At 36.7% G+C, this 25,592-nt stretch overlaps 1 protein-coding gene across 2 annotated transcripts in view; it reads right to left on the minus strand.

Annotated features, from left to right (window-relative positions):
- Positions 1 to 223: 223 nt before the first annotated feature.
- Positions 224 to 25,592, minus strand: part of ARHGAP19 (Rho GTPase activating protein 19) — a 49,803-nt gene continuing 24,434 nt past the window's right edge. For both annotated transcript variants that reach the window (XM_074295972.1, XM_074295973.1), the window contains exons 4-12: positions 23,610 to 23,819; positions 18,296 to 18,522; positions 15,762 to 15,848; positions 14,309 to 14,374; positions 12,824 to 13,015; positions 8,039 to 8,137; positions 5,948 to 6,058; positions 5,490 to 5,568; positions 224 to 563 (exon numbers count right to left, since the gene is read on the minus strand). In XM_074295972.1, the coding sequence (XP_074152073.1) occupies positions 553 to 563; positions 5,490 to 5,568; positions 5,948 to 6,058; positions 8,039 to 8,137; positions 12,824 to 13,015; positions 14,309 to 14,374; positions 15,762 to 15,848; positions 18,296 to 18,522; positions 23,610 to 23,819 (1,082 nt within the window). In that variant the 3' untranslated portion in view covers positions 224 to 552. The remainder of the gene's footprint in view (positions 564 to 5,489; positions 5,569 to 5,947; positions 6,059 to 8,038; positions 8,138 to 12,823; positions 13,016 to 14,308; positions 14,375 to 15,761; positions 15,849 to 18,295; positions 18,523 to 23,609; positions 23,820 to 25,592) is intronic.

Here is a 25,592-nt window from a genome sequence, read left to right on the forward strand (position 1 = left end):
AAAAAATGGCTCAAAGCCTCACAGATTGAGGCTTTTATATTATAAATGAAGGATTTTAAAGAAGAAAATGATGTCTTAAGACAAACAACAACAAAAAAGTCAAAAATATCAATACAAAAATAAATTTGCCAATAACCATAGAAAGCTTGAGGCAATATTTAAAAGATGGATACTGACAGAAGAACATAAATATCAGCTTAAAAAAGAAGTTACTGAGCTGCTACATTGCATGAGCTCTTAAGCCCACTTTATTCAAAGTATTCATCCCATTGTGTAAGTTGTTTGTTAGATAGTGGTTTCCCCATATTTTTAATTAATACAAAAAGAAAACATACACAAATTCACAATATTCTCTTAGAAGGCACAGTTTTCAAATAATCATCCAGTGAGTAGAATTAGAGGGAAGAGTCAAGTCATAGCATTAGTTGGCTCTGAAAATTCAAACTGCAGGAAGCAGGCTGAAAGTCCATGCTTTACGGTATATGTTGATTCCCATCTAGCTTGAACTAAATGGAAGACCCTGGTTAGAAAGCCTGAGGATGCTGGTTTCCTTTACAGGATTCCTAGGTTTAAAGAGGAATAACAGAATTAATAAACCTGAATAAGCATACAATATATTTAAACATATGAAATTGTAAAAAACAAAAACATTCAAATGTTAGGAAATTTGCACCTGCAATTCTCCCTCAGAATTACCCTTTCTGTAAATCTTTGGATATTTTTTCCCCAGTGCCTTCTTTTTCTTCAGCTCACCCTCACCAGCTGATTTGTTCTGATCTCACCATGTGAGGTCATGGGCGAGGTCCCATAGGAAAGAGGTACAATGTTGGACGCTGATAGAATTAGAGGACTTGCATTCAGATTCTGTCCACCCTCTGTGTGCTCTTGGGCATGTCACTTGTACCTTCCTAGAGACATTCACTCATCAATCCTTCAAGGATACAGTTTTCCTAGTGTGTGATCTCCCTCACTGACTCAGATTAAAACTCTCATGCTCTATTTTGAGCGTGGCTGTGCCCAAAATGTTTACCAACTTGTAACCAATGTGGTGATAAGCATCTCGTAGCTTAATCCCAGGCTCATATGCAAACTCTTTTGAACTTGGAAGAACCTACCAAAATTCAACTCTAGAGGCAGATTTAGGCACAAGGGAAGTCAATTCTTCCTTATAATTAGAACTATCCAAAAGCAGAATGCATTGGTCTTTACAACTGGTGCTGATATAACATTTAAAGTTTACAAAGGGTTTCACTACTTTATTTGATCCTCACAACCACCCATGTGGTGTTCTTTAGTTCACTACTAACATTCTCCTCCTTTTACAAAGAAACGGAGACTCCAAGACTTAAGCAACTTTCACTGTAACATCCACATGATACTGAGCTCCCCTTTGCTGGGAGTCTTCATGTGGAGGCTGAATGACTATTTGTCAGGAACATTATAACGGTGATTCCTGAGGGAGTAAAGGAGTAAAGATGACCACAAAATGTAAGCTCCATGATGGAAGGCACTCTCCTGCTCTTGTTTTGAGATGACCCCTGAGATTCTACAGGTCTAGGGAGGGATAGCTTCATGAGGGGCAAAGTTTGAACAGGATCCTCACCTGATAAGCAAGGTATCAATAGACAAAAGGATATCTCATTTGTCGTGATCACTCACATGCCCTTTTTTTTGTGGGTAACGATGGGATGGAAAAAATTCCAGTTGGGGGAAATAATCAGAGCAAAGGTAAGAAAGCACAAGATGATGAATAGACCAATTTTGGTTAGAGTGAAGGGTTTATGTAGGATTACAGTGAAAGATAAGGCTGGAAATTTAACCTGGGCAGGCTCTGAATGCTAGTTTAAGAGTTTAGACTTTATAAGTACTCAAGTGATATTAAAAGTTTGAGTTTTTATTTTCCCCTTAGGGAAATGCCATAATTAATGTGAGATTTTTAAGAGATTATTTTGATAGCTATGTATAGAGCAGACTAGAAAGGTAAGCTAAATGCAAGAGTCTGGGACCTGAATTAGTATGTTGGTAATGAGAACTGAAGGAAAGGAATGCAAGTAGTAAGCCATTACTTTGCTTTTGCTGAAGAGGGAGTTTTCATCTATAATTTCAATACTTTTGAGTCTGAGTGACTTGGAGAAGAGTGGCCCCATTTATAGAAAAAGAAAAAAAATCACAAAGAGGAAGAGGACACAGCTTTGGGAATGCTGATTTCAAGATAAAAGCCAGCCAGGCAAACCAGATGTCCAGCTGACAGCTGAAAAATGTGGCAACAAAACTCACATGAGAAGTAAAGCCTGGCGATCCAGCTTGTCACTCACTAAGCATTAAGAAGTCAGTTCTGTGATTTGGTATGGTTAAAAAAAAAAAAACAAAAAACACTGACTCTGGGGGCTGAGGGCTTGGGTTCAAATCCTCTTGACCCTTCCCTGGGGCAAACTGCCTTATCTCTCTCAGATCCTTCTCTATAAAATTAAGGAGTTGGGCCCACTGATCTCTAAGGTCTCTTCCAGCTCTAAATCTATGATCCAATGGACTTGCTTATATGGGTTCAGACAATAATCTAACATTTGTCAAATTCAAGAAATCATTTTGACTCAAGTTGAATATCTACTGGGGATGCAAAAAAACTGTTTCAACATTAAGAAAATCATTAAGGACGTGGGTCTTTTCTACAATCAGGTAATTCAGGCCAATTCCAATAGACTTGTGATGGGAAGAGCCATCTGCATCCAGAGACGGAATTGTGGGGACGGAGTATAAATCACAACATAGCATTTTCACTTTTTTTGTTGTTGTTTGTTTGTATTTTGTTTTCTTTCTCATTGTTTTTCCTTTTTGATCTGATTTTTCTTGTGCTGCATGATAATTGTGGAAATATGTATAGAAGAACTACACATGTTTAATCTATATTGGATTACTTGCTGTCTAGGGGGGAAAGGAAGGAGAAAAAGTTTGGAACACAAAGTTTTGCAAGAGTGAATGTTGGGGACTATCTATGCATGTATTTTGAAAATAAAAAGCTGAAAAAAAAATGCCAATATAATTAATCATATTAAAAACAAAAATATCCAAAACCATATGGTTATCTCAAGATATAGAAAAAACCTTTGATAAAGAATAAGATTCATTTTGGCTTTAAAAAAAAAAATAAAAACAAAAACAAAAAAAAAACTATAAACTAAAGGCATAGAGGATTCTTTTTTCAATATAAAAAGTATCTATCTAAAGTAAAAATTAAGTATCACATGTAATGAGAATACACTAGAACCTTTGCTAATAAATATAGGAGTGAAAAAAAGGATAGTCACTTCTCCCACAATTACTTGGTGTAAGGGTATTAAAAGCTTTAAGACAAGAGAAAGAGATGGACGGTATACAGATACATAAAGAGAAGATACACTATTTTGCTGATGATATGACGGTTTATTTGGAAAATTCTAGGAAATCAGTAAAGGTGATAATTGGGCAGCTAGGTGGAGCAGTGGATAGAGCACCAGCCTTGAATTCAGGAGGACCCGAGTTTAAATCTGGTCTCTGACACTTAACACTTCCTAGCTGTGTGACCCTGGGCAAGTCATTTAACCCCAGCCTCAGGGGGAAATAAAAAATTAAAAAAAAAAAAAAAAGGTGATAATTGAGATAATTAGTAGGTTCAGCAAATCACAAGCTACAAAATAAACTCTCAATAGTTATAAGAATGTAAAAGATCTATATAAAAAGAAAACAATAGAAAGCCCAGGGAAAAACTCTGAAATATGCCCATAAATCATAGCTATCTTTAAAAGGAAATGGAGAATTTTTAGTTACTGTGAAAAGAGAACAAGGAAAGTATGGTTAAAGGAAGAGTTTGAAGAAGGAAGTTTTAAGCATTCATGAAGTCAAGAAGAATGAGGTCTCAGAGAATAACACTAAATCTGAAGATGCAGAGAATACTGGTGACCTTCAAGAAAAGAGTGATGAGGGTAGAAACTATACTGAAATTGAAATTAATTGAGGGTGAGTGGGTAGTGAAGAAATTGAGTCATCCAAAAACTTTGGCAATGAAAAGAAAATATAAAGAATTGTGACTTGAAATGTTAAGCATCAAATAAAGATTTTTCTGCCATTGGAAAAAGAAAGACTGAAGACAAGAAAGAGAAAAATACTGAAGGAAAACAGAGACAAGAAAGTGTAGGGAATCAAGGACTCAGAGGAGCTGCCAGTTTCCTGTTAATAGGAGGAAAGGCATGAAGAATGCTGGCAAACAGATCTTATCAATGAATATTTGATTTGATTTTTCAAGAATAATGGTAAAATGGCAAGGCAATTTAGGTGAGAGATGTGATGTATAAATTCATTCTGAGGAACTGGAGAGTGTCTCTTCAATCCCCATATTCCTCTGGCCACCCCAGAGCCAGCTGGGTGAAGATAGAATGTGCTCAATTCCAGGGGATCTATTTTAAAATAATGAAATGGCAAAATGAACTGAATTTCAGTTTTCTAACAAGATGAAAAGTTTTACCTAGAAAAACATTGACTTTGCTCACTTTCTCTAGAGCATCAAAAACAATTGTCCTCAAATTTCAGCAAAATTAAACCTTCAAATTAATTCACTTTGTTAATTTACAGACAAAAGTACGCTATAATTACATAATGACCAAGTTCTATCCAATCTTCCTTCCTACCAACTATGGTAACCACCATCTATCACAAAGTTGCACAGCCTATTACTTCTTTGTGTCAAAAACAATTTCAATGAGAAATTGCATTATGACAATTCAAATGTCCCTCAGTAGGAAGAGGAAGTTAGCTGTTACTTAATTAGTAAGCCACAATGACTACTGTTATAACAGTTGTAACAACTCTCAAAATAGAATTCACTGCCTGTTCACAAAAACCTGTTAAATGTTTGATATTTTATTCATCCCAGATGACTGTAATCACTCCTCTTACTGTGCATTCCCTTCAGCACTTATCTACACCTAGTTTGCATTATAACAATTTACACCAGCATTCTCTTTGAAAAGAATTACTCTGTAGGTAGTAAGTCTTTTCAAATAAGTCAAATCTCCCCAACTAGATTGAAAATTCTAAGAGCTTAAATTATCTTTCAAAATAACTTCCACGTAACACATTTAAAGTTTGCAAAGTACTAGAACACATTATCTCATATAAGCTTTACGACAACCTTTATAGGTCATGTACAGTTATCATTATCTTCATTTTATAGATCAGCAAACAGAGGATTGAGAGGTTGCCTGATTGCCCACAGTCCCACAGCTAGTAAATATCAGTGGTAGGACTTAGTCCTGATTCCAAGCCCAAGATTCTGCCCACTATGCTATGCTTATCTCTCTTATGCTCCTAAAATACCTTCTATAGTATTTTCTGCCTATTCTCTTTTTTAAAAAATGTTATTAAGAGAGTGGATGTCAACTTCTAGCTGCAAAAGTATATGTCTATGCAAAAGTATAGAAATCATAACGACTAAAAAATAAACCAGTTGGTGATACCTTTTCTCCCTTCTTTCTTGCCTTCAGATAATTTTAATCTTGTTGGTGCCATCTTCAGTGCTGGAGATCCAGAACAAACCTGGAATAAAAGACAGTTTTTACAATGGCTTGGGTGTTCTAATGTCACTCCTGTAGACAGATTTTGCTATCAAAGTAAATATTTTATTTATTTACAGAGATCAAATGTGAAGGTGTTTAAGTATTAACATAATTAGTTGAAATCCCATGATAAACTTTTAACATATTCAGTTGCTGATCTGCGCAAATATAAGTTAAGTATGGCCTATGATTAGTAACATAAGCCAAACAAGAGAGTCCCACAAAGAGAAAAGAATTAGCAAAAGGGAAGGTGAAGAAGAGGAAGACAATGGATGAAGCACAAGACAGACTTGAAGGCTTGTGTGCTATTGCTTTGATGCTATCTCCCATAAATATAAAAGACAAGAACAGGCTCTTACCAAGTTCACATTTTCTTTGCTGGATCTGTTCAAGTCACCGATGTCCACGGATTCTGGAGTACAACACCTATTTTTCTTTTCCATGATTATCTGATTCCCCAGGACTTTCCTCTAATTTAAAAAGAAAAAAATATTGTTAGAAGAGAAAAAAAATAAAGCATCATACTATAACATTAAGACACATTCCTCAGGTGCAATAATTAATTCCACATGAAGCCTGACATAAAACCCTGCCCAGCAGTGAGGAATTTTTTCTAAAACTGAGGGGAAGTATTTCAGTATTCAGATGAGATCTAAAGGGCAAAGGGATGAGACAGAAACAACCTGAAGATCAATTTAAAATAGCTTAAGTCAATTCCAAAATGCTTCTGGAAACTCTAGTGGGGAAGTAGGCATTAGACTATTCTTTAAAAAAAATCCTAACTTGTTACAACTATCACATAAAATGTAACAGTTCATATTTGTTACAACAGAGGACTCCATCATTAGGACTCACAGGAAAAATTGTCTTACTCTATTTAGCACAAGATGACTATTCTTTGACAAGATAACTTTTAAAATCTTGTGCTTTCATCAAAAGCAAGTCTGCTCACAAGACAGTCTGCAAAAGCTGCAGGTCACTGCACTGTGAAGTTCTTTTTAGTCACACTACCAAAAGCCACCAAAATACAAGTGTCTCACACACACACACACACACACACACACACACACACACACACACACACACACACACACACGAGAAGCAGGTTTCCTAAACATTACAGAAAACTTTTCTAACTGGTTTTCATCTGCAAACCTGTGTCATGACTTGAATGAAACATGGACAAAGAGAGGGAGACAAGAGTACATTTTTCTGGCTAGTAACGCCTCAACGATGGAGCCATGAGGGCTGCAGGCCTAGTGCCTTCCTGCAATAGCTGTTCAGTGATGGCTAGCCAACGTGGGAGACTGACCCCTGGGGATCCCCAGAGCAACCTGCTGGAATGCAGCTTCAGGGTGACTTAGTCTTCCAGACTAGCTTACTGATTACAACTGGGCTAGGATCAGGAAAGGTCACAATCTAGGGAGAAAGGTACTGGTTTGTACAAAGGAACTTCTCTCTCACTGTCATGCGGCATTTTAAATGAAGTAGGGTTGCTCTGCTGATCTATTTTAATAGGTTCTCTCTTCCCTCCCTTATGACAGTAAGCAGAAAAATATGACTTTCTCTCCCAGTCACTCATGTCTCTCTGAAGCCCGGTAATTTCCATTCTGTCACCAAAGGTATCTACTGCCACCTGGTGGTAGCACATCTTAAAGAGTCAGATTTTTCAGTGAGAAATAAAGATGGACTGTGGACAAATAAAGAATGACACTCCCCCAACACAAGGACAAACGTCAGCATTCCCGGGTTCTGAGACCCTCCTTTGAAGAGGCTGATCAATGCTTAGTGAGGGCAGAACAGAGGAGTGCAAGGAGAGCCCCCAGGACCAGGAAGGTCCGAGTTCCAGTGCCACTTCTGACACACTGCCTCAGTGACTGGGCGGGCTGCAGCCCCTCCGGGCTTTGGGCCATTCTCGGCTGTTTCGGAGGGGCCAGCCTGGTTGACAGGGAGCAGTTCCCTGGGCCAGTGAAATAACAGGCCTAAATCCCAGTCTCTCCTGATCCTTACTTTTATTACTCCCCATCCTAAAATTTCCCCCGGGGATTTGACATGAAACAGGCTCCTTGATCAGAATTCCTCCCAGATTAAATCTTAACAAACTTTAACTCTGTAAAAACATAAGTTAGAGAAAAAGGAAAATGCTTCCCATTATTAAACAAAGTCATTTCGCAGACACAAAGGAAGCTGACAGAAAACTGACACTTATTGAAGCTGAGAACTGGTTTGTGGCTGTGTCAGCCCTCGCTGCTCTAATGATAACACCAAAGTACTAACAAGGATATTCTTCTTTCTTAGTTTACACTTATTACACATCAAAAAGCCCATCATAAGTTTCCCCAAACTCCATCCCAGCATCTCTGGAACACTAAAAGAAGATCAACACAAATTTCATATCTATCAAAAATTCCTGGGATAATGCTGACAACTCTATGGCTGAACTTACCTACCTTAATAAGTCCACTGAAAGAGCGTGAACGGGTCCGTTTCTGAAACTGGGGGGTAAATCCATCTGTTCCAGGAGTTTGAGCAAGTGGCTGCTTATTAAACTTAGAGAAAATAAAGAGGATATTTCATTATTATTTCCTCAGCAACAAATACCTCTCAAAGAATCCAAAAACAAAGGCCCCAAAGATTCCCAAACTTCAAATCTACTGACCAGGAATATGTGCATAAAGGCAGAGATGTGTGCCAAAAAATGCTCTTACAATATCCAAAGTTCATTTATACTACTATATGCCTCATTTTCATATAAATTATTAAAAAGAATAAGAAGGACTTCTGAAATTCAGAAAGGCCCTGGGACTAAAAATGTTACCCTAATTTATTATTTATTTTTAGCATTCTTTGCTTTTTAAATTTTGAATTCCAGATCCTCTCCCTCCCTCTCACCTCTTCTCTATCCACTGCAAGAAATATATCAATTATATGTGAAATTATGCAAAATATATTTCCTTATTAGTCACATTTTTAAAAGCAAAAAAAAAGACAGAAAATTATACTTTAATTTGCACTTGGTTTATCAATTCTCTCTCTGCATATGCATAGCATGAATATCCCTCAATTTCCAATTCTACACCATCACAAAAAAGAGCTACTATAAATATATTTGTACATATAGGTCCTTTCCCCTTTCCTCCAATCTCTTAGGATTTCAGGCCTAGTGGTGGTATTGCTGGATCAAAGGGTAAACACTGTTTTACAGCCCTTTGGGCCTAGTTCCAAGTTGTCTTGGTCTTCCCTGCCACTGGAGTAGCTTTTTAGGGTCAAGTTCACTTTTTGTGGTTTGCTCATTTTTCTAGCCTGTTTCTTGACTTTGAACTTTACATCTAAGTTTTCCCCTGGGGTAGGGAGACACTGACCCAAGGTTTAGGCTTTTTCATGCCACTGTTTTCGGAGCTAGTTCTGGGATATGACCTAGACAGAGGTGTGGCCAGTGCTCTCACGATCTGCACCCTAGTCTTTACCCAGGAAGAGCCCTTTGTTCCCCTGCTGCTGCCAACACTAGCACTTGTCTTGGTCCTAAGCCCCGGCTCCCTTGGGATCAATCACAAGCCCTCTTCTCCACTCTCGTACTGTGACCCAGGACTGTGCATGAGCAATAAAGTTGTCAATCAGCGCCAGCTATACCCAGGGCTAGTCCAGGGATCCCCTGAAATTTCCTTCTAAGCAGCTGTCTGACCCCGTTCCTGTTTCTGGGCTGAGAGCTGCCGAAGCTGTGGCTGTTCCTGCAGCTGCTATTGCTGCCACAAGGGTGTGAGCTCCTTAAAGGTCCCACCTCAGATCATTCCTATGGACTTCCTAGGACAGAAATGTCTCAGCTTGACCTTCTGTGGGCGGCACCACTCCAATATCTGATTTGAAGTGTTGTTTTAAAGTTGGTCAGAGGAGAATGGTAAAGAGTTTAGCTAGGTTGCTGCCTCTAATTTACCATCTTGGCTCCAAAAGAGCTGCAGTTCACAAATGCAAACTCCTCTGAGTTATTTCAACTCTGTAAATCATTCCCTATTGGGAGAAACATATGGTACAGCAGAATCCTATATACCTTTTTCTCTTCCAAAATACTTCTTTTTCTTTTAAATTTAAATCATAAATGTTTCAATACATAAACCCCTAGTATACTTTTAATTGACTCTTCTAATATACAAGTCAAATAAGATATCAGGGTGTATGATTCTGATAGAAAATATAGCTACCTTATTACTTACTTTTCTGTTTATTAAAACAAAAAAATATGCTTTATAAGTAAGCATCAACATTCTCCAATGTTCATCATCTGAATGTTTTCCCATTTAAATTTACTGTCATTTACATAACTGTAATCATTGTGTATCTTTTTGGTTCTGTTTTGTCCACTCTTTATCACTCTGTACAAATCATCCATTATTTCTTTGAATTTCTCATATTCACAGCTCCTTATAATGTAGTATTGCTATGACTATAGTGTACTGGTACAATAATGAGATTAATGGGTCAAAGGCTATGAAAAATTTTCCAACTTTCTTCACATAATTCCAAAATGTTTTTCAAAATGATGCATCCTTTTCACAGTTTTGCCAAAGGCTGTTTTCTTACATCCCTATCAGTAATGAATTTTTCCATCTTTGGGAATTTGATAAATGTAAAGTAATATAAAAGTTATTTTAAATTTAGATTTGGGTTTCTCTATTAGCTATTCTAAATTTATTTTTGAATAGTTGTTAATAAATTTGTGTTTCTTTTGAAATTTTTCCATATCCTCTGACTACTTATCTTCTGGGGAATGGCTCAATATTAAAAAATCTGCAATGATTCCTTATGGATTTTAGATGTTAGATTTTTAACAAAAATGTTTTATGCCAAGATTTCTTTTCTGATGCACAGCTCTGTATGTATCTTAATTTCTAACTACATTTATTTTATTTGTGCCAAAAACTTATATCTATACAAAATAGTTTATTTTGCCTTCTGTAATATTCACTCTTTAACAATTACAAATATATCCTCTTTCCATAATTGTAAGAAATATTATAAAGCCTCCATGCTATCTACTATATATAAAAATTGATTGCATGCTAAGGCATAAAACTAAAAAATACAGAAAAGCAGAAGTTTTAAACACTTCTCTAATATTAGATAAATATTTTAATTATCAAAGGAAATAATAAATGCAGATGTTAAAGTGCTAAAAATGATTTCATAAATAATGAGAGCAAAAACCAAATAATATAAACAATAAAAATTTTACTAAAGAGAAAAATATAATGAGAGAACATACTAATACTCTTAGGATACAAATTACATTTGGCTCTGAAAGAAGAAAGTATAGTCACAATTGATAATCTCTTGGCCTTTTATAAAATAAAGGAGTCAGCCTAACTGGCTTTTAAGACCTCATCCAACCCTGAAGGTCTATTAGCCACAATGCCCACATAGCAAAGAGTGCTAGTTAGTTCAAGAAGCCAATTTTTCTCCTTGTCATCTTTAATGATTGGTGCAGTTCTCAGTGGAATCCTAAATTAAACTACTCTGCTGAGGATTAAAATCACCATTCTCTTTGAATATGCAAAACGGAACATACTGCTGCTTTGGCATAATCTGTCACATCTCGAATCAATTTTAGGAACAAGGGCAGGAAAATTCTTCTTAAACAGGAATGTTTTCTTATCAGCCACTGAGATAACAAAAATCATGAGCCTGTATTTTCTGCCTCACCCACTTTCATTCAGCCCAAACTATTTGCTTTGTCATAAAAGGGATTCAATCCCAGCTAGTAATGATGGGGAAGATTGTCTAGAAAAGACTGTAATGTGGAAGTAAAAAATGTATTAGGTAAATAATTGAGGAATCCCTAACCCTGACTACTGTTTCTCTCTTATACATCCTAAGACAGCATTGGCTTGTTGGGGTGCCATGTTGCAGTCCTAATTCCTAAGGAACCTATAGGCCACCAATAACCCAAGGTCTTTTCTTCTGATAAACTAGTATCTAACCCCCCTTCCTCTATTTGGTAGTGATGAAACTGACATTGTTAACCCCAATATAAAAGTTTACATTTACTCTTATCAAATTTTATTTCATGAGCTCCAAAAGCTTTACATCAAATACACTGACAGCATTCCCCTCATGTGCCACTCTGGAGACTCTATGAAAAAAAAGGAAAATGAGGCAATTTGCATGTGAACCATGCTTTTTGCTTTCTGTGATTACTGCTCCCTTTTCCAGAGGTTCTGAAACTGTCTCTTTAATAGGCATTCTAGAATTCTGCCAAAAATTGAAGTCAGGGTCACTAACCCATACTTTATAGACTACTTTCATTCTTTTCTTTGGAAAAGAAAATAGTTGCCTTCCTCCGGTCTAACACCTCTCCCATTTTCCCTCGAGTTTTCAAAGATTACTAATAGTGTTTCAGTCATCAGAGATGCTAGTTCTTTCAATATCCGCCCCTCTGGGTCTAGTGACTAGAATCCATTAACAACAACTAAGTGATCTCTCACAATAACTTTACTAACCTTGGGTAGCAACTCCTTAAATTTTTGTTTTGTCCCTTCCAGCCCAAAAGTCAATCTTCTAGCCAGAAAAAAAGAAGCAAAATAAGGGATTCGTGCTAACTTCTTTCCCTTTATGGTCAATTTGCAATGTTCTACTTCTTATCCTTTGCTCAATATAGCTTTATTATGTTATTGTTGTTTTTTGTTTTGTTTGTATGTGACTAAGTTTTCCTCTCTCACTCCAGCTGAAAGCAGATACAACTACCACTTACAGGCCCACTTCCAATAAAGACTGGTACAGAAGCCTGGATCTGCTCCCTTTTTCTGACCTGGACTGGCTCACCCCTCTCTTGGAGGCTTCATTCCACCTTGAATGAACTTACTGGTGGCACTGATAGTTTTGCCTGACTGCAGCAGCAGGGACCAGGAGCTGGCACTACCAGGCCTGCCTCAATGTGGCTTCAAATGAGCAAAGAAAGCAAACTACTCTTTGTGGTCCTTAGTGTTCCTCAACAGCCTCAGCTTATCCTCAGGTTTGGTACACCTGGCACTTGCCACAGAGGACCAGCCTCCTGTACTTCAGGTCTCAACAGACTCTCACTTATACTTGCTGAGCAAAAAGTGGGAGACACTTAGATCCTCAACTAATACATTCTCAGAAAACCTAGAATCAATTCAGATTCTACCATTCTCAAAAATATTCTGTCATTTGTGTAACAGTTTCCCTAAATCAGGGTTACTGTTTCTCTGCTTCAGAACAGATACCTGTCGAATGAGCTTCTTCTTCTTTGCCGAGTCAGGCATGTTATGAACATGTTGAAATAACTCTTTGAGAGCCTCCTCGGTACGTTGTTGCGTCTCTTCCTGTTGGAAGCAAGTGTTCATCCGAGTCCTTTTATGGGATTTTGAAAGCGGAAAGTCCTTATTAGTATATGCGATTGGCAGATCCAGGTCATCCTGGAGAAAATTTAAAGGAAGAAAAAGAGATTAAGGAATCCTACCAGCTTCTATTTTCAGGCTAAATCAAAAAAGGAAAGAGAAAAATAAATATATTACAGTGTCCATTTATACTTAGAAACACAGCTATCCTTGCCCCTATTTTACTCAGATGAATATGATTTAGATCCCACAGGTTTCACTAAAGATATCACTAAACAATCGCAACTCCCTCTGGCACAGGCTCAGACATTACAGGGATACAGAAGGCAGAGATTCTGGATAAAAACAGACTTTAATTTTAACTATTTAGGAGGTAATGTTAAATGTTTGCCTTATTGTTATTAATATTTGTTGAATTTCATGGAGAAGCAGCCCCAAAAGTAGAAAAATTAGCAAAAACCAGGAGAAAACAATGGCAGCATCAATGAAGATCCTTCATGTAGTCCTGCTTAAAGTCCTTAGCAACTTAAAACACTAATGTTTAATCACTTAAGTTCTGAGCACATACAAAATATCAGTAATTTTTCTGCTAATGGGCAGCTAGGTGGCGCAGTGGATAGAGCACCAGCCCTGAATTCAGGAAGACCCGAGTTCAAATCTGGTCTCAGACACTTAACACTTCCTAGCTGTGTGGACCTGGGCAAGTCACTTAACCCCAGCCTCAAAAAAAAAAAAGAAATTGTAATTTTTCTGCTAATGAATGGTGGATTTTCTTCTTAGTCACTTAGGGCTTCCATCCCAGATCTACAGGCCATACTTTACCTCATTCAGAGTGGCTCTTCCTTTGTCAGTGAATTAGAAATAAGAATACAACATGTATAGTTGTATGACTTAACAGAAATTACTTAGAACAATCTAATTTCTAAATGGTATTTCTAGGCTGGATATGCTGTGCTCACAATTCTAAATGTTAAAAATAATCAAGGGTGTAGTAAACACATTCTGAGGCCTTGTGGACTATGGATCTTTTAAATTTTTCTAATACTGTATCAGCAAAAATTTTTGGTGCAAAGGAAGACACAGATAGACAGAGTCCCCATCCTTTCCATACCAACCATCATCTTCTCCTCCTTCTTAGCCACTCTTTCATTAATCTCAAAGTAATTTAAGCTGTGACACTAAACAAGTAACCAAAAAAGCAGTTTGAAGTTTTACATTCTTCTGCCTCACTTCTGCTTGAGTCACACTGCTTTCACTTTCCCTCACCTTATTTTGTACAATGTTTATTATTATTAAGGCTTAGCATTAATGTTGTTTCATGGTTTGGTCCTGATATCCTGTGTTTCAGCAAAAGCAATTCCCTATGCTTACCTTTGATGCATGAGTCCTAGAGCCCAGGTAATGCAGCCTGGCACATTCCCGAACATAAGCCGGAGCCTGAATAAGACATAAAAAGAAACCAGGACCTATGAGGAATGGAGCACTTAAGCATAGTAGGAACTGAAACAAGACCTACAGAAGAAGGTTCTAGTCTCGCTGCTATCACTGGAGCTTTGATTTTTCCTCTATAAAATGAAGAAGTTGGACTAGCAATGGTGTCAAACTCAAAGAGAAAAAGATATCTGCAAATTCTATACAGACTCAAAAAAACATAAATTCACATTATCTACATGGCATTGTTCAGGCTGCACTCACTGGTTTTGTTTGATATCTCTAAATGAATTGAGATCTAAAATACCTTTTCTAATTCTAAAAATTACACTGTTCTGAAATAGGAGAAAAGAACACCAAAAAAGCCTCAAGAACAAAGACAAGAGAGGGGGCAAAGGGCAGAGCTGGAAGCAATAAAATCCATACTGTTTCTCAAGGCAGCTTAGGAAAATGACTAAGAACTTAGTGAACAAGACCAGGAGAGAACCCAAGGGAATACCAATTGGCCAACAAGCATTTATGAGGACACAAAGACAAGAGTAATCCTGTTCCCTTTCCTCCAGGAGCTTCCTCTCTACTTCCAGGCCAACCCCAGCCTGGAAACCCTAAGAAGTAGAGTCAATAGTCATCTTTTCGGATCAAATATAGGCTCCCCAAGGGCCTCAATTCACAGAGCAGCTACTTATTGAGTGCTTGTTAATGGAGAGGAATGAAAGGAAACAACTCCACTGTCTCGGCTTTAACTCTGGATCACTTGGATCCCAGGAGGCTCAATGGCCAGGTGAGCACACCTTGTGGGTTGAGCTCCCCTGCCCAGTAGTTAATCGGCTGAGCTCTAAAGCTAACTGCATTGGCTACAGGCAAAAGCAGAGGGAAAGTCCTGTTGACAAGAGGAGCCGACGGCAAGGGGAACCAGTGGGAGAGAGGCCTGTTCCTTCAGGTGTTAGCAGCCCCTTTCTCCTCCACTCCAGGTCGCTGTTCCTGTGGCCTCTGATTGAAGACTAGGGCCTGTGGTCACAGCAAATGAGGAAGCCTCTGGCAGGACAAGCACCAGGCTTACTGTTGGCACCCTGTGTCTGTCAGCCTTACCAAGAGCCAGACCTCGTGTCACTCAGACACTGACCAGAACTTCTGCCAAAACTCCTAGCCCTTTGCTTCCACATCTTTAATCCAGACTCACCGATTCCATCTGATTGATCTTAATGGACTCTTTTACTGCTGCTTATATAGATCAAATGGCACCTCCATTTTATTCCCAACTGGGTTGATGTTTATGGATATAAACTATAGTCCACTAAACTTAGGGGAAGTTTCAGCTCCACTCCCACCTAGCTAAATTCCCTCCCTACTGGCACTAATTTTACTGCTGCCTCCAACCTGATATAATACCTACCTTAAAAAGTTTCTGAGAGTGTTTAATCATAAAAGTCATCCCATTATTCAGCTTTGTGATATTCTCCTGAAGGTCATTTGCAGTCACCTGTTCAAAGAAGAAGAAAATAAATGCAAAGTAATAAGCCCCTTGATATAAAAGAGAGAAAAACCTCATTTATTTACAAATTAACTTTTTTCTCCAAAATCATGATATCCATCATAACTATTATGGCATATCTAGATGTTGAAAGAGACCTTCCTCCCAGAAAATAAAATGTTTATTTAGAAATTTTCTATAGGATATGAATGTATCCAGAAGGAATCCAGAGTCCTTGACCTCTGAAATTACTAAGAATCCACATAAAATTAATTCTTCAGTTTTTCATCCTGTTCAAGGAGCAAGAAAGGAAACAAAACTGTCAGAAAGGAAGTAACTTAAGACTTAGGTAAGAAGGAGGCAATCTCTACCAGTTTAGCACAATGCACACCGTAAAGTCTGAGTTCAAATTCAGCTTACTAGTTATACAAGTCTAGCAAGTCAGCTAATCTGTTTGTGTCAGTTTCTTCACCTGTAAAGTGAGAAAATAATAATAGTAATACCTCCCAGGGTTGTTGTGAGAAATCATACAAGATAATGAAATGCTTAGCACAGTACCTGGCACACAGTAAGTACTATAGAAATGTTAGATATTATTACCGTCAGAGAAGCTGAGATTCCTAAAGATAGAAAGTCACAAAGATATTTTTACCTAGGGGCAAAGTAACATTTTTTAGTTTCCTACAAATACAACAATTCATCTTTGCCCTTTTTCCTTTCTGTTCAAGATCGTAGAACTCAAGTTTCCTCTGCTGGCTCTTTCCTTTTAACAAGGTCCTAACCTCTCATTGGCCACGACCCATCTATTCTTTCTTTCTAACAGTCTTAGGGAAGTGCCTCCAAAAGTTTTTGAGTAGAGCATAATTGGAGATCTGTCTCCTCTTTCTCAACACACCTGTCTCTTACCTCCCAAACACCATATATGCTTTCATTATGTTATGCAAAATATTCCACATCAACCACCTGAAATTTTTTTACTCTCTAATAATCTAAAATAAATGAAGAGTTCTGAAGTACAACTTGTGATAAAGTTAAAAAACATAAAATTCAATGTTAGTAGGAACTGTGAAGAAACAAATCATTACACTGCCAGGAGAGGCGTGAAATAATGCAATCTTTTTGGAAAAAGTATGACAGTGAATAATAAAAGCTATAAAATTTGTTCACACTCTTTGACTTAATGATTCCTGCAACTAGGACATCATAATGGTCTTATTGAAATAGGAAAAAATAATTCTCTGTATAAAATTACTCAGAGCAGCTTTTTTTTTTAATCGCAAAAACATAGAAACAATCCATACATGCAATGATTGAGGGGTATAAAAAAACTAATATAAATGGAATATTATTACACCTTAAGAAATAACAAACATAAATACAAAAAAGGGAAGAAATACCAGACCCAGAATGGTACTGAATGAAGAAAACAGAAGCACATTATTTACAATAAGTAATGATGATGATGATGACAAGGATGTAACAGCAATAATATAACAAAATCCAGGGCAAAAATACACAGAAAAAAAAAAAAAATCAGAAAGAGAAGAACCAAAAAGGCATATATCTACTACTACTTTGTTTTAGCTGATTTTAAAAAAATAATAATTTTATCAATGATTTTGATTTCATTATTTTATGTATAATCTTTACTTCATTTACTTATCAGGATGCTTTGTTGATGGTTAAATTTAAAATTAAAAATTAAAAACAAAAAAATTTAATAAAAAAATGAAGTTTGTTGTTCAGTTATTTTCAGTTATGTTCTACTCTTTGTGACCCCATTTGGACTTTACTTAACAAAGATACTGGAGTATCTTTTTCTTCTCCAGCTCATTTTACAGATGGGAAACTCAGGCAAAGTGTTTAAGTGACTTACCCAGGATGTCACATAGCCACTAAGTGTCTGAAGCCAAATTTGAACTGAGGAAAATGAATCTTCCTGACTACAAGCCCTGAGCTCTGTGCATTACACACCCCCTAGCTGCATCATCTCTCCCCCAAAAATGGGGCCACAAAATCTAATGCAACTGAAATAACAAATAAGATACTATTTCAGAAACCTGAAACTGACTGTGCAAACACTCTGTTTTTTCCTGAGATGCTCATTTTTTATAGTTCCTTATCAATTTCCTTAAGCATCTCCCATAATTCTAGTCAGACAGCACAAGGGTTCACATCCCTCTCTCACAGAGGAGGGAATGTTTTGGCCAACATTGGTCCCATGGTCCATGACAGAGCCTTGGGCTAAGGCCAGGTCCCTAGAGGTCCAGTGCCCTTTCCATCATCCAGCACTCTTCCACATGGGTGGATAGAAAACATGGCAGTGTCCCATCCCAGTGGGACTGTGAGACTGTAGCCTTGAAGAGAGGGTACAAAGTACTGAGATAATGGACACGGTCCAAACTCAAAGAGACCCCCTGACTGACCTCACAACATCAGGCTTTCTGGACACTTACATTTTTTGGCCACAGGATGTGAGGGGCAAACATCAGGGCAAGGTTGTGGGCAGACATCTTGTTCTTGTCTTGTTTCTTTGCTGTCTGGTACAGGAGATCAAGCAGAAGCTTTAGCAAATTACGATTGGGTGGTGGGAGAATTAGAAAGAGCAGCTGCAGGGCTTCAATTTGACGTTCTTTATCCGGGATGCTGGTCTTGTTTCCTTTATCATCAAATTGCATGAGATCTTGGAAGCCAAAGAAAAGTAGTTCAGGAAAAAAATCAGCCACTCCACAGATCAGATTCACAACAAGCAAAATTCAAAGTGTGCAGTAAAATACAATAAATAAAAAAGGTCAACATTTCATCTTAATCATAACACATGAAAAAGACTCATATGTCCCTTTACTGATTTAGTTTTCTAAACGTACTTTTAATGTCAAGCTGCTTGTTTCTTGAAAGGGAGATGGACATTTTAAGGCAAAGATTTTTATATTTTGCAACTCAACATGATCTATTTTCATAAAGTCCTTTCTCTCCTATTATTACATGGCAATGAAAATAAAAACAAAAGTACATTTCCAGATAGCAGAAAAATATCATCTCCATCCGTCCCTCTGATCTGACATCACTATATAAGGTCATGCAGTATGGATTTATTCTCCAAGGGATAAATAAATCCAAAAAAAGGCACGCACACACACACACACACAAAAAAAAAAAAGCAGCTCCCATTTTCCTTACACTTTTCTGGCTCTTCACTATCTTCTACTCAATGGTTTCAGATCCAACTTCCCCAGCCTTATACTTATACTCATGTATAATAGAAGGTTAAAAACTGCTGTACTCTTTTCTACATATTGAAAATGAAGGAATGGATTTGGATTTTATCAAATGCTTTTTCTGCCTTTATTGAGATTAATTTGATTATTAATATGGTCAATTATACTAATAGATTTCCTAATATTAAACCAGCCCTGCATTCCTGGTATAAATCCTGCTTGATCATAGTATATTATCCTGGCGATGATTTTCTGAAGTCTTTTTGCTAATATCTTATTTAAGATTTTAGTATCAATATTCATTAAGGAGATTGGTCTATAGTTTTCTTTCTCAGTTTTCAATCTACCTGGTTTAGGTATCAGTACCATGTCTGTGTCATAAAAGGAGTTTGGTAGGACTCTTTCATCCCCTATTTTTTCAAATAGTTTATATAACATTGGGGCTAATTGTTCTTTAAATGTTTGGTAGAATTCACCTGTAAATCCATCTGGTCCTGGGGATTTTTTCTTAGGGAGTTGGTTAATCTTTTTCTGAGATGGGACTATTTAGACTACTTACTTCTTCCTCTGTTAATCTGGGCAAGCTATATTTTTGAAGGTATTCTTCCATTTCACTTAAGTTATCGAATTTATTGGCATAAAGTTGAGCAAAGTAGCTCCTAACTATTGTTCTAATTTCCTCTTCATTAGTGGTGAGTTCACCCTTTTCATTTCTAAGATTATCAATTTGCTTTTCCTCTTTCCTTTTTTTAATCAGGTTTACTAAAGGTTTGTCTATTTTGTTGTTTTTTCCATAGAACCAACTCTTAGTTTTATTAATTAATTCAATAGTTTTTTTACTTTCAATTTTATTAATCTCACCTTTTATTTTTAGAATTTCAAGTTTTATGTTTGTCTGGGGGTTTTTAATTTGTTCCTTTTCTAGCAATTTTAGTTGTAAGCCCAATTCGTTGGCCCTCTCTTTCTCTATTTTATGCAAGTAGGCCTGTAGAGATATAAAACTTCCCCTTATTACTGCTTTGGCTGTATCCCACACATTTTGGTATGATGTCTCATTATTGTCATTTTCTTGGGTGAAGTTATTAATTATGTCTATGATTTGCTGTTTTACCCAATCATTCTTTAGTATAAGAGTTATAGTTTCCAATTATTTTTTGGTCTATTTTCCCCTAGCTTTTTATTAAATGTAATTTTAATTGCATTGTGGCCTGAAAAAGATGCATTTACTATTTCTGCCTTACTGTATTTGATTTTGAGGTTTTTATGTTCTAGTATATGATCAATTTTTGTATAGGTTCCATGAACTGCTGAGAAGAAAGTATACTCCTTTCTGTCTCCATTTAGCTTTCGCCAAAGATCTATCATATCAAACTTTTCTAGTATTCTATTTACCTCTTTGACTTCTTTCTTATTTATTTTATGGTTTGATTTGTCTAATTCTGAGAGTGCAAGGTTGAGATCTCCCGCTATTATAGTTTTGCTGTCTATTTCTTTTTACAGCTCTCTTAATTTCTCTTTTAAGAATTTAGATGCTGCACCACTTGGTGCGTATATGTTTAATATTGATACTGCTTCATTATTGATGCTACCCTTTAGCAGGATATAATGCCCTTCCTTATCTCTTTTAATTAGATCAATTTTTGTTTTTGCTTGATCTGAGATGAGGATGGCTACCCCTGCTTTTCTGGCTTCACCTGAAGCATAGTAGATTCTGCTCCACTCTTTTACTTTTAGTTTGAATGTATCCCCTGTTTCAGGTGTGTTTCCTGTAAACAACATATAGTAAAATTCTGACTTTTAATCCGGTATGTTAACTGCTTCCTCTTTATGAGGGAGTTTACCCCATTCACATTTATGGTTAGAATGACTAATTCTATATTGCTTGCCATCCTGTTAACCCCTGCTTATGCTTTTTTCCTTTCCTTCCCTCTTACCCCTGTACCCAGTATTAAACAACATCCATTCCTACTAAAAATGCTTGAGAGTATAGGAATAAATGGACTATTCCTTAAAATAATAAGGAGCATATATTTAAAACCGTCAGTAAACATCATATGTAATGGCGATAAACTAGAACCTTTCACCGTAAGATCAGGAGTGAAACAAGGTTGCTCACTATCACCATTACTATTCAATGTAGTACTAGAAATGCTAAACTCGGCAATAAGAGCCGAGAAAGAGATTCAAGGAATTAGAATAGGAAATGAGGAAATCAAACTATTACTCTTTGCAGATGACATGATGGTATACTTAGAGAATCCCAAAGACTCTGCTAAAAAGCTATTAGAAATAATTCAGAATTTTAGCAAAGTCGCAGGATACAAAATAAATCCACATAAATCCTCAGCATTTTTATACATTACCAACACAATCCAACAGCAAGAGATACAAAGAGAAATTCTATTCAAAATAATGGACGATAGTATAAAATATTTGGGAATATATCTACCAAAGGAAAGTCAGGAATTATATGAGCAAAATTACAAAACACTTGCCACAAAAATAAAGTCAGATTTAAATAATTGGAAAGATATTGAGTGCTCTTGGATAGGCCGAGCAAATATAATAAAGATGACAATACTCCCTAAACTAATATATTTATTCAGTGCTATACCAATTAGACTCCCAAGAAACTATTTTAATAAACTAGAAAAAATAACAACAGAATTCATATGGAACAACAAAAGATTGAGAATTTCAAGGGAAGTAATGAAAAAAAAAATTAAATGAAGGTGGTCTAGCTGTATCTGATCTAGAACTATATTATAAAGCAACAGTCACCAAAACCATTTGGTATTGGCTAAGAAATAGACTAGTTGATCAGTGGAATAGGTTAGGTTCACAGGGCAAGATAGTGAATAAAAATAGCAATCTAGTGTTTGACAAACCCAAAGATCCCAACTTTTGGGATAAGAATTCATTATTTGACAAAAACTGTTGGGAAAACTGGGAATTAGTATGGCAGAAACTAGGCATGGACCCACATTTAACACCACATACTAAGATTAGATCAAAATGGGTCCAAGATTTAGGCATAAAGAACAAGATCATAAATAAATTAGAAGAATATAGGATAGTTTACCTCTCAGACTTGTGGAGGAGGAAGGAATTTGTGTCCAAAGGAGAACTAGAGATCATTATTGATCACAAAATAGAAAATTTTGATTACATCAAATTAAGAAGTTTTTGCACAAACAAAACTAATACAAACAAGATTAGAAGGGAAGTAACAAATTGGGGAAACATTTTTACAGTGAAAGGTTCTGATAAAGGCCTCATCTCCAAAATATACAGAGAACTGACTTTAATTTATAAGAAATCAAGCCATTCTCCAATTGATAAATGGTCAAAGGATATGAATAGACAATTTTCAGATGATGAAATTAAAACTATTTCCACTCATATGAAAGAGTGTTCCAAATCACTATTGATCAGAGAAATGCAAATTAAGACAACTCTGAGATACCACTACACACCTGTCAGATTGGCTAAGATGACAGGAACAAATAATGATGAATGTTGGAGGGGATGTGGGAAAACTGGGACACTGATGCATTGTTGGTGGAGTTGTGAAAGAATCCAGCCATTCTGGAGAGCAATCTGGAATTATGCCCAAAAAGTTATCAAAATGTGCATATCCTTTGACCCAGCAGTGCTACTACTGGGCTTATATCCCAAGGAAATACTAAAGAAGGGAAAGGGACCTGTATGTGCCAAAATGTTTGTGGCAGCCCTTTTTGTAGTAGCTAGAAACTGGAAAATGAATGGATGTCCATCAATTGGAGAATGGTTGGGTAAATTATGGTATATGAATGTTATGGAATATTATTGTTCTGTAAGAAATGACCAACAGGAGGAATACAGAGAGGCTTGGAGAGACTTACATCAATTGATGCTGAGTGAAATGAGCAGAACTAGGAGATCATTATACACTTCAACAATGATTCTGTATGAGGATGTATTCTGATGGAAGTGGACATCTTCAACATAGAGAAGAGCTAATCCAATTCCAATTGATCAATGATGGACAGAATCAGCTACACCCAGAAAAGGAACACTGGGAAATGAGTGTAAACTGTGAGCATTTTTTTTTTTTGTTTTTCTTCCCAGATTATTTTTACCTTCCGAATACAATTCTTCCTTTGCAACAACAACAAAATTCGGTTCTTCACATATATATTGTACCTAAAATATACTATAAGACATTTAATATGTATGGGAATGCCTGCTATCTAGGGGAGGAGGTGGAAGGAAGGAGGGGGAAAATTAGGAACAGAAGGGAGTACAAGAGATAATGTTGTAAAAAAAAAAAAAAAAATTACCTATGCATATGTACTGTCAAAAAAAATGTTATAATTATAAAATTAATTTTAAAAAATTAAAAAAAAAAATGAAGGCCGACATTGGACCATCCTTTGAATGTGAATGGAAGTGCCTAATAACATTAAGACCAGTGGCAACGCTACTATGGTTTAAAATAACACAAGCTTTAAGAGGACTAACTGAGTTTCAAAGGTGCTTTTTGCATCTCCTTCTTAGTACTGTGACTTACCTGCAATTTTCAGGTGTGCGTGGAAATGCCTGTGGGTCAGAAGGGGCTCCGGTAACTCTCCCAGAAACATCTTCAGCAAAGAGGCTACATCATTTGAGTGAAATTCCCCGGACTCCAAGTCAATGTCAGCGCCATTGTTAAGAGCATCCCTTAGAATTTGCTGTCGGACACTGTTTCCCGGAACTCTAAATAAACCTTCTACTCGCAAATCTTCTCAGGATTGAAGAAAGCAGTGGAAGAGCAAAAGAGAAAGAAAGAAAACTGGGATGCTAATATGCACCATTTTCTTAGCTCTTGGGCTTTTCCCTGGCCTTTATGGTGATAATGATATTATTGCCACAATAACAACAAAGGAACTTCTATGCACATAATTCTTTATTATTTCCAGCCAGTATCACCCTAAACCCTGGGACTCTCCTAAACAAGTCTCTGGTTCTCACCAGAGTGGTTCTAGATGGTTTTAGGCTCTATCATCAGATGGATTTTAAGTGATTCTGGAAAAAGGAAAGCTCTAGTTTAACCTAGAATAAGAAAGAGTTTTCATCCATCTGAAGAGCCTCAGAAGGATCTTACTAATCCATCCAGACATGACCAACTTGGTTAGAGAGGAGCCCCTTGGTAATAACACTAATAACTAGAGTTTAACTAGTACTTACATGTTTCCAAAGCCTTTGATCCTTATAGCAACGAGACAGGTTCCCAGAACAGTTGGGGACCAAGCAGGGAAATATTCTTTCTTCTTTTTTTAGAAGTACTAAAGGCATGACATTTTGCTTGTTTTTAATTTTTTTTAATTTTTAAATTTATTTTAAACTTAAAATACAAAGCAAGAAAAAAGTAAACATTGCCATATACACAGCAAAACATAGAAGAGGATTCAATTCAATTCAAAACCTACATAATAAATACCACACATTGGTTTTAAAGCTACCCAGCTTTTCTTTATTCTCTACTGTGCATTTTTTACTTTATTTCCCCTCCATCTCCCTGAATAGGACTGATAGGATGAAGATTTCTCAGCTATGAGACTAGGCTTAAGTCATATGATCCCTATACCAGAGCAGAAAGATGAGGTCTTGGGCCTCAAATTTCAGGGAGTCACATGATCCCTATTCCCAGTCTTGAACTCTGGGTTGTAGGGAGTCTCTAAAGGTCAGACCCATAGGAAGTGACACTGGTCAAGGACGGTTCTGTCCTTTTAGTCTATCCAATGAAAAGGCTTGGATCTCTTGCTTTTTAAATCTTGGACAAGCCAGAAACTAGCCAGTGGTTCACGAGCACATGGCGGGAGCTGGGATGGCTCCCAGGTGTGTGTCTGGGCCTCTCCCTGCAGGGAAATGCTTCTTCTTTGTACCTGAAGATGTCTCTGATTAGTTAATTTGGGAAAGGGGATCCTCATTCCCCACTCCAAAGAAGGCTCCAATTAAGCATGGAAATACACATACACACACACACACACACACACACACACACACACACAAATATGCATATGTGTAAGGCTTATTTCAACTTGTCATGTGTTTCTCCAAAGGTGAAGAGCATCTTTCTTCATAAGTCTAAGTCTTGCCATGTTTTTCCAAATCAACCAGCTCATCATTTCCTGCACAGCAGTATTCCTAACCAATCATATCTTATATGAGAGATTGTCTTATGAAAATTTTTCCCCATTTTCTGCATTCCTTCTACTCTTAGCTACACAGGTTTATACAAGAATTAATTTAAAATAGTAAAAATTACCAATTTTACACTTCATCAATGCTCTCATCTTATAATATAGTTTAAGGTCTGATTCTGCTGAATCTGCTTCCTTTACATATTTTTCTCCTGGCGTCTTTGAAGTTTCGGCCCTTTTGTTCTTCCAAATTAACTTTATTACTATTTTTTTTCTAAGTCAGTAAGATAATTTCTAGTAATTTAATTGGGATGGCATCAAATAAATAGGTAAACTTATCATTTTTCAAATATTGATTTTATCTACCCACA

This window comes from Sminthopsis crassicaudata, chromosome 2 (genome assembly GCF_048593235.1).
Source record: "Sminthopsis crassicaudata isolate SCR6 chromosome 2, ASM4859323v1, whole genome shotgun sequence".
Taxonomy (NCBI): Eukaryota; Metazoa; Chordata; class Mammalia; order Dasyuromorphia; family Dasyuridae; genus Sminthopsis; species Sminthopsis crassicaudata.